This window comes from Tursiops truncatus, chromosome 9 (assembly GCF_011762595.2).
Source record: "Tursiops truncatus isolate mTurTru1 chromosome 9, mTurTru1.mat.Y, whole genome shotgun sequence".
Lineage (NCBI taxonomy): Eukaryota > Metazoa > Chordata > Mammalia > Artiodactyla > Delphinidae > Tursiops > Tursiops truncatus.
This window is the reverse complement of record NC_047042.1, coordinates 102,910,529-102,929,623: the sequence shown is the minus strand read 5'-3', so window position 1 is coordinate 102,929,623 and position 19,095 is coordinate 102,910,529. Positions and strand designations below refer to the sequence as shown.

General features: G+C 49.7%; 1 protein-coding gene across 8 annotated transcripts in view; it reads right to left on the bottom strand.

The window, feature by feature from the left end:
* Positions 1-4,280: 4,280 nt before the first annotated feature.
* The window catches only part of RBM33 (RNA binding motif protein 33), a 117,221-nt gene continuing 102,406 nt past the window's right edge, over positions 4,281-19,095 (bottom strand). For all 8 annotated transcript variants that reach the window (XM_019930260.3, XM_019930261.3, XM_019930266.3 and 5 more), the window contains 2 exons: positions 10,868-10,956; positions 4,281-10,646 (listed from right to left, as the gene is read on the bottom strand). In XM_019930260.3, the coding sequence (XP_019785819.1) occupies positions 10,598-10,646; positions 10,868-10,956 (138 nt within the window). In that variant the 3' untranslated portion in view covers positions 4,281-10,597. The remainder of the gene's footprint in view (positions 10,647-10,867; positions 10,957-19,095) is intronic.

Here is a 19,095-nt window from a genome sequence, read left to right as displayed (position 1 = left end):
GCCAGAAGTGGTGAGATTCCAGAAACACTTGGAGGACAGGGCTTGCTGAGTGTGGGTGGTGCGTTAGGGAGGAAGGGGAGGCAAGGATGGCTCCAAAGTTTGGGGCCTGAGCATCCTTAAGAAAGGAGCTGCTGGGCTTCCCTGGTGGCACAGTGGTTGAGAGCCCACCTGCCGATGCAGGGGACACGGGTTCGTGCCCCAGTCCGGGAAGATCCCACATGCCGTGGAGCGGCTGGGCCCGTGAGCCATGGCCGCTGGGCCTGCGCGTCTGGAGCCTGTGCTCCGCAACGGGAGAGGCCACAGCAGTGAGAGGCCCGTGTACCGCAAAAAAAAAAAAAAAAAAAAAAAAAAAAGAAAGAAAGGAGCTGCCATTTCCCGAGATGGGGAGAGAAGGGAAGAGATCAAGAGCTCAGCTGGATCAGGTGTGAGCTGCGTACTGAACATCTCAGGAGGAATGAAGGTTCGAGTCTGGGATTCAGGAGAAAGTCCACAGGAGGATGGGAAAGTCCATGGGACTCAGCGGCCTGCTGCTGCTCTAAAGGTACTGAATTGCCTGAGGTCATGTAGGGAGTGTGTGTGGACTGAGAAAGGGGGAGGTCCAAGGGCTCCGACCTTTAGCCGACAGCAAGTGAGGAGGACCCCACCTGGAGACCAAGAAGCAGGTTCCAGTGAGGCAGGATGAAAACGAAGAGAAGGCGGTGTCCTGGACACCAGGGGAAGTCAACTGCTTTACACACGCCGATGGACTGAGGAGTCCTGAGGCTTGATCCTTGAATTTGGTGACATGGGCACCAGGAACATTCTTAGCAAGAGAAGTTTTGGGGGAACGTTGGGTTCGAAAGCCAGACTGGTGTGGATTCAAGAGAGAATTTTTAAAAGAGAATATGGAGGCAGCAAGAAAAGATAACTCTTTCAGTGAGTTTTACCAAAAGGGGGAAAGAAGTACGCACTGGTCACCAAAAGCGGTTATGCGGTCAAGGGAGGATTGTTTTCTTAAATGGAGAATATTGTTGCATGTTTGTTGCTAACAGGAAAGGTCCAGCACAGAAGAAAAAATCCAGGGGTGAGAAGAGACACCTGCAGGTGCCGGGTCCTTCAGTGAGGGGGGCGGGAGGCAGTGCAGCCGGGATGCTGGCCTTGCACAGGAGCAAGGATGCTCGCCTACTGTAGCAGGGGCCGGTGGTTCACGCAGGGCACCCGAAGGCATGCTGGGGGTTTCGTGGTGAGGGGATGTGGGAGTTCTCTTCTGAGCGCTCCTGTTGTAGTAAGGAAATGGGAGCGGGGAAGAGGCTGCTGACACTGAAGAGAGGAGGAGATGTGAAAATGCTCCCGTGAGAGTGACTGACCTGGTCGGGAGATACAGTAGGGTTTCCCGGCTACACGTGGGGCTCACCTTTGAGGTCTGCAGCTGTGAATTCAGAGTAGGCCAGGCAGTGTGGCTGCCCGTTTTTCCAGCTGTGGTCACAGCTGGGGTGCGAGGCAAGTGTCCCGGAGGACTGGGGTCTTGCCCAGGGAGCATCAAAGCAGGAAGAGAACAAAAGCAAGGGAGTCGAAAGAACTCAAGGAGCTGGCTCCCAGCAGCAGCCAGAAAAAACCGACGTCAGGTGACAAGCAGTCAAAAGAGGCAGGGCGTGGGGATCCCGGCGGCGTGGGACTCGCTAGTCGGGGCGCCCGCAGATCTGGAGGGCAAGTCGTCCGAAGAGGCAGGGCTGAGGCGTGGGGATCCCGGCGGCGAGGAGACTCGCTAATCGGGGCGCCCGCGGATCTGGAGTCCAGGAGGTGTCCACACAGGCCACGGGGGATACTTTCTGGCCATGACCCGGTGGCCGACAAGGGGTGGGTGGGGGCAGCTGAGGGCGCAGAGGAAGGCAAGCGACCGAGTCTCCATCTAATATCGTGCTGTGGGAATGACATTTCCTAAGAGGAACGACCAAAGAAATGGGGGAGAGAAACCGGGACAGCGTGACACTGGGGGGCGGGGGAGCGCGGGGGGGATGTGTGTGACCATGGGGGAGGGTGGTGACCCTAGGGAGATGGCATCCACAGTGGGCAGTGGGTGGCAGAGTCCCACCTCTGGTCCGTCCAAGGATTCAGGCCTTAGGCAAGTACCCCTGAGGAGAGAGGGGTTCCCAGTCACGCAGACCTGAGCACCCGACGTGCAGCCGCCTTTCCTGGCCCACCGGCTCAGGAGGGAAGGAGGGCTGGGACCTGCATTGCGGAGGACGCAGGACGCAGGCCGGGCGGGCGCAGGGCAGGGTGGGTCCCCGGGCGGTGCCGACCCGGCTGTGCCGCGACCTGCACCCTCGGGGCAGCTGCAGGGTGCTCCCTGGCCAGTGCTCAGCGCTCACGGCTAGAAGCTGCAGGGGCAGGGCCTCCCCGTGGTCGCGTAGCCCTCAGAGCCCACCGCCCGGTCACCGCGAGCCACGTCCGCCCGAGGACACCTCCCGACCAGGCCGCCAGCGCAGGGGCCGCCATGGGGGCTCGGGCCCAGGGGGCGCTGTCCTCCGGCCAAACCTCTGCTCTTCTCCTCCCCACGCCCACCCTGGTCCCTAGGCCGGGCTCAGCCGTCTCACCTCAAGGCGGGGGGGATCCGTCCGCGAGGGTCCCTGACGCGTCCTGCCCCCCTCTATCACCCAGGCACAAGTGTGGACGCAGCTTAGGGAGAGGTACTTGGTGGGAGGCTCAGGGTTTATTTTCTGGTTTGGATCTAACTTAAACCTCTCTGCCTCTCACCCCGTCTATAGGCGACACCACAAGTGGAGCGAGGAGACGTTATTTGTGAGCATATGAAGCTGGAAAACTGCTGTGCTCATCACTTCTTTCAATCTGGAAGCCACACCTCAAGCTGCAGACATGTTACTTCCTGTGCTTCTCTTTCTTGGAGCCACAATTCCTAAGCGCTGTGCTCGCCTAGAGAACTCTTTCACGACCTATTTTTCTCTTCAGACTTATAATTTCCTTCAAAATACTGAAATACACTGTTGAGTAAAAGAGCCTGTCAGATGAGAGCTGGGTGAGAACTGTGGAGACAGCTGCAGCCTTTCAACAGGAGTCATGGGAGCGCACAGAGTACCTCCCCGCCTCCCGAGAGGCCGGGCGGGGGTACAGAGGGCTGGCGACCTGAAAGCACCTTTCAAAGGAGCTCCATTCATAAGGAATCCCCCCAGTTGCGAGAAACCCACTTTCGACCTGACATCTCCAGGTGTTGAGTCCACCTTCCTGAGATCCCATCACTCAACGCAAAGGTCAGCCTTTTAGAAAAAGAAGGACTTATCCATGGAATATGGGTTAAAATAGAAGAAAAACGGCTTTGACTTTATTCACTAGGTATTTTCCGATTCTGATTGAGGTGTAAAAATTCCACTAAATCAGATCTGAGAAGCTGATTAGATGTGCTGGCCTCTGACACATCACTTCCTTCTGTCTCCCCAAACCAGCTTTCTTTCTCACCTGCTCCCGTCCTTACCTGAGACCTGGGATCCTTCTCCTCAGCCTTCCCGTGGGGACAGCAGTGCTAAGCTACGGCTTACCTTGAAAAGTCAGCCTCATTTCTGTCAGTGAGGCAGTGGGTGTGTGTGGATGGAGCCCAGGTTCCTGGCCTGTACAGCATGGCGGGAGGTGGGAGGGGCGAACCTCTGGTTTTCTCCTCCTCAAGCTTTTCCTTTAACAATGTTTGGTTTGTGTGTGTGTGTGGGGGGGGGGGGGAACCTTTATTTTTTTTAATATTTTCCAAATAGACCGTGAATTATGAGCAATCTGTAGCAGCGTGAAAAGCTCTGAGGATGCCTGAAGTGGGAAGTGGACACAGCAGCGCCAGCGCACGCGGCTTCTCAGACAGGCCGTGTGCACGTGACAGAAACAGAAGGCGCCGGGCAATCGCGGTGGAAAGGCATGGGCGACGGATTTTCCCCACTTTCAGTGTCACAATTCGTGCTGGAGTACAGATCTCCTTTGAAAACCTGTACAGATTATTCGTGATGTTTTAAAAAATTAAAGAAGAGAATATAAGTCTCCCACTTGCAACAAACAAAACACACAAGGACGCTGTCTGCTTGGTCGGTTCAGACTCGTGAGACCGTGGACTGAGGAAGGCCGTCCCTGACCCTCCATGAATCAGACACGTTCAAGGCCAAGCGCTGACCAGATGAGGCGGATCTGGGGGCCTGGGGACAACCCCCATCCTCTGAGGGACGGTCCCAGTGCCCTCTGTCCACATGGGTAAGTCGTGGAACGGACTGAACCCGAGCGCGAGAAAAAATGAAAGCTACAGAACAAAAGCAGAAACTGCAAAGCTATTTATTAACACATCTTCCAGATTACAACACAGTTCAAAACATATTTCTCAGCATGGAATCACACAAATGATACACACAAGAATACATTTTTTCCAACCATGTCACAACTGTTCTTCACATATATTCCTGATAAAGCTGTCACAGTGATTAGAGCAAAGTGAAAAATGGGGTAAAACAAGGCAACGTCATTTCCCGCAAATGTGTGTAGCGTTCGGTAGAAAACACGGAGTAGATCACCCAGAGGAAAGCAATTCGCTCAGCTCTTGATGTCTCAACTCCCACTGCGCGCCCCATAACCACAGCTTCAGACTCGACGCCGAGCTGGCCCAGACCAGCTCACAGCGATTAGCAACAAGGTTAGGAAGGGTCACAGTCAGCGAGAGCGGCAACAAAGCCAAACAAGCCGTCACCTCCCAGTGGAAGAAGAGGCACGCTACCACTAACACTGAACCCATGCAAAAGAGGTCCTGCAAAAGTGGATAAAAACAGAGAAGGGGTGATTAATGGCACGGCCGGCGCAGGCTGCAGGACGCTGGCTTCCGCGGGGCCCCAGCCCCTGAGTCGGACTGCAAAACAACAGAATCCAGATGTTACTCTCGCCAGCCAAAGACCTGGAGGGACAAACCGTGAGTAAAACCTGTCAAAGCAAAGGTTTAGATGTAATCGAGTTGTCGACACAGCACAAAGATATTCATGGCACTGAGAGTGGAATTCTAAACGTTAACACTTGGACAGAGCAGCCAGGAAGGAGCGCCGTCACCAGATGAAGAAGCCGTCACCAGGGGAGACGGCAGGAGAAGAGAATGGACACCCAGCAATGGCAAGTGAAAGAAGGGGCCGCGCCTGAGGACGGTGGATGGTGGGTTTGGCAGGGAGACCCCCGAAGGAAGGAAGGAGGGTGCACAGCAGGCCTGGCTGACGTGGCCCAGACACTCAGCAGCAGAAGCGAGACCAGACTGGGAGCCCAGCAAAGAGAACCAACTCAAAAATGGGGTGGGGGGGCGGGGAGAGGAAAAAAATCAGATTTCAGGCTGTGTTGTTGGTGAACCTGAAAATTAAACAGTGGAATTAAAGCCTTAGAGTTAAAATCCTCACAAAGGAAGAACAATTCTGGATCCCATGCCTGTGAAAAGCAAAGCTGAATTATAAGAACAAATGATTATCTGCTCTTCAGTCAACAGTATAAATGTGTGTTGCATGCATGCGTGTTGCTTCAAAAACATAAATTATATACTCCAAGACAGCACTGCGGACTGCACACAATTTAAATAGTCCTTTAAAAATCAGGTTCCATTACGTGCCCTTAAAATGAAAAATAGTTTAAAAGAAAATCATGCTAGCAAGAGGTCTACTTTCTAGAGTATATAAATGACTACATACAGAATATATTAAAACAGCACAACTGTTTGTCCACTCTGTGGAAAATATTAAAATTCAAAGACTACATCATGTTCCTTTTTAAAAGGCCTATATTTTTCTACATACCTTTCAAAATAAGTAAAACAAAACAGCAACACGAGGCCTTTTTACATTTTAGTTGGTGAGAAGTAAAAGCAAAAAGCAGCTTCTCACTAAAAGTACCTGCTCTGCCTCTGCCCATCTTAGTGAAAAGACTCCTACCAAAACACGGCACAGAAAAGAGCGAGTTAAGATTTTCTGCACCTTCTCTAGAAAGGGCAGCTTACACGTGTAAAACCAATGATCCTTCCCAACCACACGCTACCAGAAGGTATACCTGGGATCCAATATGAATCAGTGAGTTTTGTTTGGTTCTAGGACACAAAACCATGGGCACTTTAAATGAGAAAAATTAAATAGGTTGTAAAAAACCTTACACAAAATCCTTAGGATTTAATAGAAGTCAAGGCTGACTGCCTTTGGAGAGATCATATTTACCAATGTCCAAAATAATGCATCATTCACAAGTTTTAAGAAGAGTTGAGAAGGTTAATTGATAAAATGCTCATTAAATACAATGGAGTATCTAAATTTTCCCTCTATCGATGTAACTCCTGTGGCTTCCTTCATGGGGGGTGGGGGCATCTCCTGGTCCTATTTCGCCTCACCCACCCCCCTTCCCTCTGTTGGTTAATTCCCTTTTAGAATTCTGTCACTTAAAACCCTGTAAAAAATCAAATACCTTCAAGCACCCCACCCCCTCCCCCAACAAACAAAGAGAAAGGAGCTGGGCTGTGGGGGGACGGGGCAGGGCGGGGCCTCTAGCTGACTACAGGAAAGTGAAAGCAGCTCTACCGGGGTGTGAGGGAAGCCCAGAGACGCACCAGGAGAGCAAGGGCAGCGCGGGCCTGCGCCCGCCGGGGACACGCTTCTGGACAAGCGGCCCGCTGCCTCTCCAGGATCTAAGGGACAGAAGGGAGGACAGAAGCCCCCAAGAGCGGCTCTAGGTGCTCTGCACACAGACCTTGACCAAAACCTGACCGTCCCCAGGAGGGGACGACGAGCACATTGAGCTTACCTTCAATTAAACAACAAAGAAATTTAAAAAAATAAGAAAACAAAAGCCAAACAGAACAAAACAAAAACCAGAAGCCAAAAAAACACACAAAAGAACAAAAAAACAAAAAAAAAAAACAAAAAAAGAAAGTGACAGGTTCTCAAAACAACACGGCCTCAGTTCTCATCTACCCTCCAGGCAAGCCAGCCAGGCCTCCTCCTGTCCAAGAGCCCGGCGGTCCACCGAGCCCAAGGGGCTGGGCCTGGCGCGGACGCCCCTCCTCCAGCCCGGGCCGCCAGCGGACATCTACCGAGCCCACCGTGCCCGCCGCCCGCCCGCAGGCCTCCCCACCAGACCGGCTGACTCCTGTGCAGAGCCAGCGTGTTAGAATAAAGCCTCTGATGGACCCTCGTTAGCACCCCTCCGTGCTACAACTCTCCTCGCCCCACTTCTAGGCTCCTTCTTCCCTCACCCTGGACACCTCCTCCCAGCCTCCTTCCAGCAACAAAGTCTGTTTGCATAATTAAGCCAAATGCCCTTTAAAAAAAAAGACCCCTTTGTGCAGGATCTAAGCTGTCACAATTCAGAAACGCTACAAAACCAAGCATAAACAATTGTTTATCCAGGACCTTTACAAATCATGAGAAGGAAGACCCCCAATTAGAAATAGTTATGATGACGCCCCCCTCCCCTCCCCCCGTCCCCTCCCCCGCCCTCCCCGGTGGGGAGAGGGCACAGACACCTACTTAGCATGCTGCCTGTCCAGAAAGGGGGGAACCCGCAATATTTCTTTTGGAAAAAAGAGACGATATTTCTCCTTAAGAAGGATATCAGTATAAGAATTTAACAAATGTGGCCAGACCAACGGTAGTGCAAGGTTATGCTCAGATAAGTAGCTAAGTGAGCTTCTGTTACAGCATAAGATCAAAACAAGATATAATGCAAAAAGAAAAAGCACCTCAGGTCCACACAGTCACCTACTGTCTTCACCTTATGAGATATACTGATATTTACTGGCTTCTTGAATTTGTGAACAAATAATACACAGGTCAGGATAAATGTATTGACTTACTACCATCTTTATAAAAATCGAATATACACACAAACACATCAACAGTTATGGAACTGCAGCCATTAAACTTTGATAAGACAACACAAAGGAACTAACAAATAGCTAAGATGCTGCTGAATTGAAAGCATTTCCAATAACATTTAGTTTTAAGAGGTCCATATTTACATGGTTGTTAACTGCTCCTGCATACCCTTTAAATGCATGATAACGAAAGAACAAAGATAATGGTTGCAGCAGATCTTCCAAGAGGGTTCAGCTCACCGTGGTCTGATTTCACTGCGAGAAGTGCACCAAAAATGGAAATAACGTTCCTTTCTAATTCTGCTTCTTTCTTTCCTTTTCCAGTTTCCCTCAAGGAAAGCAAAGCCTTTGTTCCCAGGCCTGGCTGGCACTAACAGAGCCCGTGCCCAGGGGCCGTGTGCATCAGGAAGCGACCGCGGGAAGCCTTTCTAACCAGTCCTTTCCGGAAGGCCCGGCTCGACTAGGCCTTTCAAGAACTTTCTATCAAGAGAAAGCTTACTTCTCTGTGTGCGTAGACTGTTACAGACACACACCTGTTCCGGGGCACCTCTGTCAGACTCAGACAACACAAAAACAGACCTTAAAGTAGCCATGAGGTCTGCCTTGAACAAAGGTGCCCAAATAGGATTCGTTTCTTACCACTAACTAGAAGAAAGTACGCCTGAATGTCTACTTTTCAGAGACAACATGCAGATTTTTAGCTTCACAGCCACAACACACTCAGACTATTTCAAAAAGCGGTCAAATTTTGCATACTCAGCTCACTGCGTCATTAAGTCCTCGGTGATAAAATAAGTCCATTAACTGTAAGCCTTCCTGCTGCCCAGGGCGGGGAAGTGGTGTGGGTCCCTCCTATGTGGTGCCTGCATGCTACCCAACTCACCACTTCAGCGCGGCTCTCCGTGGACTGAGCTCCTAACCTGTGAACGCAACTTTATCTCTACCTGTGAGGACGGCGGCAGCGGCCACTGGCCATCTGGATGCTCCGCCGGAGCACCCGGGGCCAGGCTGGCACACACCACCACCTCCCAAGGGTTAGGCAGGGGCTTTCTGGAGCACGGGGGGCCAGGCACCTCAGCTCAGGGGGGCGAGGGGGTGTTCTAGCGTGTTCTGAGTGCCTATAGTTTCCCGGAACCGAAATCTTCTGAAGAGCAGTCATCAGCACCCACCTTCACATTCCAGACTCACTCCTAGCACACGGTACCACAGTGGAATCAATGCTACAGGAAGTCTCACAGGGTCTGAAATGCTCTTCTCTGGTTCTGGTAACTTAATTTGCAAAAGTAATACAAAATTTCAACTGTGAAAATAAGAAGATACAAGTTCACGTGACCTGTGTCTTAGCTCCCAAGAGAAGGCTGAGAAGGAGGGACGCCTTGCTGCAGGGGGGGCTGCCTGCTCACATCTGGTCCTCGCTGGGCTAACCAGACGCATTCACCGGTGGTAACAGGCTTCTATTTCCCTTAATTCCATTAATAAATCTCACAGGAAATCTTAGGTATAAAATATAGCTAAAAAGTCTGAGTATGCCCCGGTATCATTTGCTCAACTAGTTCAGGTCCACATTAGAATCAATCCAAAATAGTGAAACTCCTTCATGAGCAGAAATACAATAAGGCACTTTTTTCCACATTTGCCCAGAATGAATTTTACTACAGATGACTTTAAGGGGAGGAAGCGTCTCTCACCTGAAGGAGCCTACCCAGCATCCCAGAGACACACTGCGCCACACGCCACGGAGAACGACAAGCCAGCGCAAACATCCCCTCGCTCTCGGGTCCACTGAAGGACACAGCAGCCCCTGCTCAAAAGGCCTTCAAAAAAGAAAATCTTAATCACAGATTGCCCAAGAATGTTCTATATGCGTCACAGAGCCGGTGACATGAATATGCCACTTGGGGCTGCACTTAAAAAGAGGAAAAAACCAAACAGGCCTGCGAAAGCTTCAGGCTGTCCTACCCTCCTCACCTGGCAGGTATGCTACGCTCGCCTAGCAGGGAGCCCAGCGAGGGCTGGAGGTGAGGGCATCCGGACACCTGCGCTCAGCCTGGGGGCGTGTGACGACGCCCAGCAGCACTTCCGCCGCATTCAGAACGAGTATAAAAGGGGGCGCTCCCTTTGGAACTTAGGACTATACAGTTGGCGCTTTAGGAGTATTTACAAGAAGCAGAATCGGCCACACAATTGGCACCACTCCCAACCACCCTCATACCCTGCTTTCCAGGATATGCAACTGCCAATCATAAGCACCCGAATTTTAACCTACGTTTTTACAAGAGCCTTTTGAGGGCTTTCTGAGACGGTAAAACAAGTGAAGCTGGTTGAGAAAACGCTCATCTAGCCTGCACTGAAGATAAGTGCAACCATTATCAAATATTCTTTGCTGTGAAAACTACTGAGAATTTGTGACGTTAATGTCTTTACTCACTCTAAGTCGCTGTAATCGATCATACATAAGATCACGAAGAACGATGTCTACATGCATTGTAAGCACTTTGAAAACATGAGAAAGCGAAACCTGTAGTTCTTTGTGGTGACAAGAGAATGTGAAGCGATCTAACACCGAGTCGAGTCTGCCGCGTCCCGTAAGGTCAGCTCTTCTGGAATCAGTGCTGGGCCGCTGGGCGCTCCGGACGACAGCCACGCAGGGCTGCGGACGGAGAGACCTAAGCTCGCGGGGCTCTGCGCAGCAGCTCCCGGGAAGAAATTCCACAGCGCGTGTGCAGCGTTACGGTCAGGCTCTCCTGCCAGAAATCACTCAACAATCAGGGCCACATTTATGTGGGACAAATCTATCATATGCCTGTGGGGATTTAAAGAAACAGTGACCATTAGGCTACCTGTGCACATCAGCAGCCACGGGATCAAGCGGAAGAAACATGCAGACTGACAGAGAGGATCCACCACACCCGGGGTGACCACCCACGTCACAGGAGGCGGCGGCGCGTCTCCGCAGAGACAGACAGCAGGTGGCAGCACAGACTCCTCCCATCTCCCACCTGTCACCAGGGGCTCCAAGGCTACCTGTGGAACTTCTGCTGAAACGCTAACGCATGGGCGGGTTCCTTGAACTTGGCTATGGCTTTCCGCTGCTGGGGAAGCATCTGTAAACTCTGAAGGAAGATGACAGAAACACTTTAGAATCCTGTTGTATGGGGTGTAATATACATATAACATACATACATACATACATACATTCATACATACATTCATTCATTCATTCATTCATTCATTTTTATACATCAGATTTAATGCAAAATTTGAGTCCAGGCTGACACTTAGATCACTAAAACAAACTAATTCTACCTCCCTGGCAATTTTTTGTAATCTATCCAGATAATCTATCCAGCAACAGTGCTTCGCTAAGTCACTGCCCTGAGCAGCAGTCGTTCGTGTCCTCACAGCTTGGTGTTAAGACCTTCCTTCCATCAGGGGGCTTCCCTGGTGTCACAGTGGTTAAGAATCCACCTGCCAATGCAGGGGACACACGTTCGAGCCCTGATCTGGGAAAAGCCCACATGCCGCGGAGCAACTAAGCCCACGAGCCACAGCTACTGAAGCCCGCGTGCCTAGAGCCTGTGCTCCACAACCAAGAGTAGCCCCTGCCCGCCGCAACTAGAGAAAGCCCGCGCGCAGCAACGAAGACCCAACGCAGCCAAAAATAATATATATATATATACATATAGACCTTCCATCATTTGCCCTGTCAGCCACCCAATCTTCTCTCTAAACCTTCCTGGGGAGGCCCAGGACAGGTGTCCTTGGAGAGTTACTTTCTGCTTTCACATCTTCCTGTCAGGCGATTTTCCACGGGGCCCTCAGTAAGCTTTTTAAAAGCACAATACTCATCATACAGGAGGAACTGCTGTAAGGCAACGGGACCCCACGGTCGGAGTGGGTAGTTATCTCCTAATTATCACTGGGGTAAATTAAGGGTTTCATATATGTAGGTGGGCCACAGTGAGGGGCAGCTGTGTCTGTGGCAGCCATCAGCATAATTTGGTCACAGTCTGTGCTTTAAAAAGTCTGAGAGAAGCGGCATCTTAAATTAAACCTTTAGGGGACTTCCCTGGCGGTCCAGTGGTTAAGCCTTCACCTTCCAATGCAGCGGGTGCGGGTTTGATCCTTGGTCGGGGAGCTAAGATCCCACATGCCTCGCAGCCAAAAAACCCAAAACATAGAAGCAATACTGTAAGAAATTCAATAAAGACTTTAAAAATGGTCCACATCAAAAAAAACCTTAAAAAGAAAATTAAATCTTTAGGATTTGAAACAACCATTCCTGAGGCTACTATTTGCAGTAAAAACCAAGTGAGTTCATGAAGAAGATGGATCCATCAAGTGAAGAGACTGGTGCAGGGACAGTGAACTTTCACCTGGTCCTCCCTCACACTTGCCCTGAGGACAAGGGGCAGCTCTGTGCTTCCCCGAGGCCTGGGGACGTAGGATCCTAGGATTCGGGAGGGATGCGCCGGAGGAGAATTCGGATTTCTCAGCCGGTCCCACTCTCCGGAGTCTGATCCTTCTCAAGCATTTTGGTGACTTGCCATGTGTGTCTGTGGCAATGAGCAAAGTGGCAGGGGGGCCTTGCTACCACGGGGACACAGCCTGAGGAAGTAGCAGAGGACTCAGTGGCGGGGAACCGTCTGCTGTGTCTGGGCTTCTGTCCAGTGACGTTTAACAGCCAGAAAAAATATCTAATGGTAAAACACAACCCTTTAGAAGTGTTTACACACGTGGCTGTTTCATTTTAAAGCATTTGTTCAAAGACCTACAACAAAAGCACATAGCCAAAATATCAGTTCCTTGAAATACGTTCAAACAAGGTAAACTGGGGGCTTCCCTGGTGGCGCAGTGGTTGAGAGTCCGCCTGCCGATGCAGGGGACACGGGTTCGTGCCCCGGTCCGGGAAGATCCCACATGCCGTGGAGCGGCTGGGCCCGTGAGCCATGGCCGCTGAGCCTGTGCTCCGCAACGGGAGAGGCCACAGCAGTGAGAGGCCCGTGTACCGCAAAAAAAAAAAAAAAAAAAAAGTATACTGTATATGAAATAAGCACTCTCCATTTTAGTAAACACAGAACTCCCATGAGTAAAACATGACCAGGAGAGCGCTAAAAAAATATTCTTTCCAAAAAGTTGCTTTTCAGTGCTTCACACAGAAATAAACAGTTTCAAGTCTCCATATTACATGGCACTAAGGTTTACACACAGGCTCCCCTCGGAGAAGCAGTCAGATAGTCTGGGGCACATCACCAACCAGACCCGGACCAGTGCAAGGACCAGGCCCGGAGGTGACAGAGGCAGCCACTAGGCTGCAGTGAGCTCCGTCTGCCTGGTTTTCTGAAGCCAGTTTAGTAGATACTAGAGTTTTCCTCTTCTTTCAGATATAAAAACCAGACGCAAAAGATTTTTCTTGATGATTTCACTTATCATTAAGTTAACTGGACAAGTAAAGCTCAGCAACCTGGTCTTTAATTAATGCCATCAATTAACTTCTCTTGGATACACTGTCAGCATGCGGCTTTTCTGGCCTCTCAAATTCGTTACTTGACAAAGACCTGTTTTCTCTGCCAGCCCCCGCTTTCGGCTCACGCCCACTCTGTGCCTTATCCTTGAACGATCTCCAGCTGCTGAAGCTCTTCTGGAACTGCTCCTGAAGAGAAAATGCAAGAGGAAATGCCGTGCTGTCCTGTCACCACCAGAGGAGGCCAGAGAAGAACGTGGGTAAGAGCCAGCTTCAAGCCCAGGTCCAACCCAAGCACTGCAGCAGAACCTCCCGCCAGGCCCTGCTTTCTGATTCCATCTCAGGCGCCTCAGGCACCCTTTTCCTCTTCCGGCCACGTGGCCGCAGTGCTCGAGGGCGCTGGGGTGTAGGCACAGCTCCATTTCTTCATGAACTGCGGCCAGCACTGTGGCAGTTCTTACCACAAGACTTAGGAGAACTTAACCTAAACTTATTTTGTCCAAAACTACAAAAATCGCTCGATTAGGAACAGACAAGAAAAAACTAACTTGTTATGATACCACAAGTGATTATCCACACTCTACAATTCACAGATGGAATCTGGATTTTGAAAATACTATGCTCTTCTTTTGAGAAAAAGCATGTCAAGATGTCATTTCCTCTGGGTGATTTCACAATGTGGAATGAAGGCATGAAGCTTCCTCTTTACCATTTACCAATTTATAAGGTAAGAGGTAAGAAGATAGCTTATCTGTATCTAAGTGGTTTAAAGCTCAATTTGATTGAGAAGGTATCAATCAAGAGAGCATAAACTTTCAATGAAATTTTTTTTTAATATTTACTTATTTATTGGCTGCGTCAGGTCTTAGTTGCGGCATGCAGGATCAGTTCTCAATAGTCAACAAAAGTAATAACACTGTCTTAAAATTTGTTTTCTGTCTGTTCCCCTTTATTGACATTTCTGCACCCTTTTCCAAAAAACAAAACCTATTTTCAGATATAACACTGAATTGCTAAAACTGTCAATATTCAACCATTTCTGACCTACCAAAATGACAAGTATTAGCGATCACTTTATTGCGAAGAGAGGAAAAGACGCTGTCCACTAATAAGCTAAAAACTTATTATGACCACCAGCTTCTACTTTGAAAATATGTGCTTCTGCTAATCAGTAGCCCATTTCCAAATAATTAAACACTTCAATTCACCCAGAATGAACGAAGAGTTAAACTTTGTCTCCAGTCTACACACTCACTCTGACCCCGCCCCATCTCCCCCACAAATATGGTACTGGCCCTCGGAGAGACAGGCTAACTTGCCCACGCCCACCCTGATATACTTCTCATTTTTCAGAGACAAGACATCTGCAGAAAATTTGAGAATAACTGTGCTACTATAAGTAGCAAAATACCTGTTAAAATACTCCTTTAGTTGGCCGCTTCCTTTGTTTATATTCAGCCATCCCATTCAGGGCCATTTGACTGAACTGCCACAAGGCACTACATTAACAGTAGAAGAGCTGTGACAACCCACAATTTAAAGTCCAGAAAAATGTCCATGCTGTTCAGAACCTTGGCCGTTTTTTCCCTGATTAGGAAAAGTTCTTCCTCTTTCTAGAAAGAGCTTGTGTTCATGTCCATGTATACTAATAAATTACAATATTATGGGGATTCTTTCTTTTTTTTTAACATCTTTATTGGAGTATAATTGCTTTACATTGTTGTGTTACTTTCTGCTGTATAACAAAATGAATCAGCTATACATATACTTATATCCCCATATGAATGTTAAGGGGATTCTGAAATGATTCTGCAGTCCTGAAAATCAATTAAACTATTCTCCCACTCTGGCCAACAGTTCCCAGCACCTTCAGGAATCAACCTAAAGCCAAAAATGATATTGATATTAGTTGTTTTAAACAAGTGAAGTTGCTCAAACAAGAGCCCCACTGATCAATCATTAGACATCTACTCTCTCGGGCTCCACCCCAGACCTGGTAAGACACCCTGGGTTGGGCCCAGCCTCCAGGGACAGCTTGGGAACCATCGAGGGACACGTACCAGGTCTTCCTTTCTCACGCGATGGCACCTGCACGTGGTGGTGGCAGCTGGCCTATGCCCATTAAATCTTTCCTTCTCCAGCCTCGCAGCCGGGCTCCTCGAGCCAGTCCTCGGGCAGCATGGCGCAGGATCCCTTCATTCCGGACCCTTTCTGCACGCAGCCCACCCGACCCTCTCGCTGGTGACGGGGCAGCATCTCAGGCCACTTCTCGCGGAAATCGACGACTCCTCCAGTGCCTGTTCATATTGAACTAATCATCGCAGCGTGTGTGGTCTTTTTTGATGCCGATTCTGTTTTTTCCTCGAGTCCTGTGTTGGGGCTTCTTGTGTCCACGGCGTAAGTGCTGTTCTTTCTGCTCTGATACAGTTTAAAGACATCCTGAGGCCCTCCTCTTCCACACTCACCTTCATCTTGTACAAACGTGTCCTGCAGGTAAGAGCCCGTGTCTTATCACATGGTCTGCCTGGAATCCTCTTTTTTCTTTTGGGATTATTTACAACAGTGTTTTCAGAACTTTGTGTGCGAGCCTCCAGTTAACAGTTTTTCCCATTACGGTTTCAGATCATGCGGCCATGCCTGTATTTTCTTTAAACCTCGTGATGTCGGTTTTCAGAAAGTCTACATTTGACTATGCCTGGTGTTTTCCTTCCCAAACGTCCTGAACTTCAAAATGACTGAACTGCTTTCACTGAGATCCCAGCTTTCTCCACATCACCCACCAGACATCCCTGGTCAGTCAGAACCAGACGCAAAGAAGGTAAGATGGTCTCATCCCAGAAGGCGATATGTTCTAACGTGACCCCAACTTACACGACTGCTCAAAAGGGCTCCCCCTCACTGGGCGGCCCAAGATACCCACCAGAATGAGGGCTTTCCAAGTGTCTGGTTCCCTGGAACTACCGCATTGGGAGCTTGGCAAACTTGGTGGGTCCCGGACAGCCTCTCCTCAGCAGCCTGAAGCGAACCCCCCAGAGGACTCTGCTCTGGGACAACAGGCCGCCTTTCGAGAGCACACGCTTTCCCCCTCAATGGCATGTGGAGGCCTCCATGTTTCTTCCATTCCCCCTTCCGGGTGACGCCAGGGAACAGTGAAAGAGGTAGGAGACAGCGTTTGCAAGCTTGTGTGGTTCGTGAGACTCACGTAGGTGAAGTACTTGGTTGGGAAGCTGCACACCAATAAACGGCAGACCTGGGACCAAAACCGAAGCCCTCTCTCAAAGCCCGACACTTGCTGCCGCACTGCCGCGTCCCGGAGGGCCCGGCAGCTTCGAGAATGAGCCGCCATGGCCACTCCGGTCACTCGGGCTCTCGGTTTAGCGACTACCTTCCAGGGTTGTTGGAGAAATCAGGAAAGAAGCCAGGGAAAAGTGAACAGCACAGTGCCAGGCACGTGTTGGCCTAATCTAAGCCTCAGCCGTTGTTACTGCCGTTGCTCATGGCCAGCGCCCGCCTTTTTATTTTAGGAAAATACTTTTATTTTTACACCGTGGAATTTCATTTCTCTATAGGATAACACAGTTTTCTTAACAGTTTTAGGTAAAATCCCTCAAACAGGGAAAGAAGGATAACTAAGCAAAGGGGCTCAGAAGTTATAACTACCTTACTTCCTGACCCTAAGAGTTAACTCGACTTCAGTCTTCCGGAACGCAGCGGGAGGCCGCTCTGGGGGAACATGCGCCGGTCACCGGAGGGGCACCTGCGCGAGACTCACCTGTCTGTGGAGCCCCCATGCCCCGCACAAGTCAGCCTCCCGGAGCCCCACGTGCACCCAGCCGGCCCCTCCCTTCCCTAAGAGCAAGACCCCCCCCCCAGTGTCCGGGCAGAACCTTCTTTCTGATTCTTTCCCTATCACTGCTAGAGAGTACCAGGTGGGCTTATTCTCACTGCACCCTCTCACCTGAAACTCTCAAACACGCTGCGATGCTTCCTGTGTCATTTCTACCACTGGTCAGAACACTTCTACAAAATTCTATCATTTTTCCTTATTCTGTCAGGGAGACTACAGATAAATGTCTTTAAAAAGGACTCTTTAGAGAGGCTTATGAGAACAGGTTAAGGGGACAGCACACTAACCGGGGAATGACGCCGCCACAGAAAACAAGCAGAGCTCACGTGCTGTTACTGCGGTTCCCATAATTAAAGGCCCAAAGGAACCGGCCTTCCTGGTCCAGACACCACCTCTTGCTGTTACACTAAGTGAACGCCAGGTGGCACCACAGCCCAGCCCACCAGAGACTTGACACACGTTTCTTCCTCAGACAGCACGGCGGGCCGGGAGGCCTGGGTCCCCTAACCCTCCCTCTGAAGTACACTTATACTTAAACCACAATGAAGTCTTGTTATAAACGCCTTTAAAAAATTTATACCTAGCAATATTATTCTTTAGCTATCTAATGTTGGCAGAAGCTTGCTATCAACAGATCAGTTTGTTTCCGGACGCGCAGGCTCAGCGGCCATGGCTCACAGGCCCAGCCGCTCCGCGGCATGTGGGATCCTCCCGGACCGGGGCACGAACCCGCGTCCCCTGCACTGGCAGGCGGACTCTCAACCACTGGGCCACCAGGGAAGCCCTGTTTGTTTTTAAATTGAGTAACTCAGCACTTTGTGAATGCGGTGCTTAAAAATCTATAAACTCTCCCTCAAAACCATTCCACGGAACTAAGTAAGACTGGCAAGAAACGAGAGCTCTGCTTTTTGCTCCCTGCGATGGACGAACATGCCCTACTAGTAAGTGCCAGATCCATCCATCACCCTCGGGGATTCTTTACGGTGGCCTTTTCAGGGTACCTGATGTAACTCAGAAAACACCACTCTCATTTTCCTATCTTCCTCTCCCTTTCGAGTTAAGAGAAGCCCTTAAAACACTTGGCATTGTTTTTGCCTGGCTTTAAGTGCCCTCAGTTAAACTTTACTTAACACAATGATCTCTAATCCTTCTTTCCAGAACAGGAGAAAAAAAAATAAAAAAGGCAAATGGGAGGAAAGACGGCCCCCAAAATGCAGAACTCAAAATTCAGTTTTTAAGATGGATAAAACCAAGGTTAGGTGTTTTAGCAGTGGCTCCAAGCTAACTTCTGCAGGGCAGTCAACCTCACGCAGTGCTGTAAGCAGCAAGAGCACTGCCCTTCACACTTCCTGAAAACTGAATCACATTCAAGGATGCTCAAGAGAATTATCAAGACTACGTAGGAAGAAGCAAAGCCCAGAAAATGAGCCGGTCACACGTGGAAAGCAACAGTGCTACCACTTCCCACCCAAACACAGACACCAGGAACACGAGGCCCCAGAGAACAGACTGGACTAGGCCCCAGGTCTTTAACTCCAGGATCCCTGGTGAACTGTGATTTGACCCCAAGTTTTCAACCGCCATTTGTTTGAGAATCCACTCAGGATAACCATATTTTAATTTATCGTAATTTAACCATATTTCAATGCATCGTAAGTTCTCTAATGCCAGTTCTGTTCCTGCAAATTAATCCGTGTTATGACGGACTGCCCAAGGACAACTCTCCTTGGCCATGAGCTTAATGCCTCTTGATGACTGACAAGCCGCTCCTGACCATACAGCTGGAAAACTGACCCTCCTAAAAACAGAAGCCACAGCCTCTGGCTAACGTTTCACTATTACATACACATGAAAACTAAGCTTAACCATCTCTGAGAATCCAAGGATGAAGGCAGAAGTAGTTAAACCTAAACAACGAAACCATCTCAGAAGGGCTTCCAT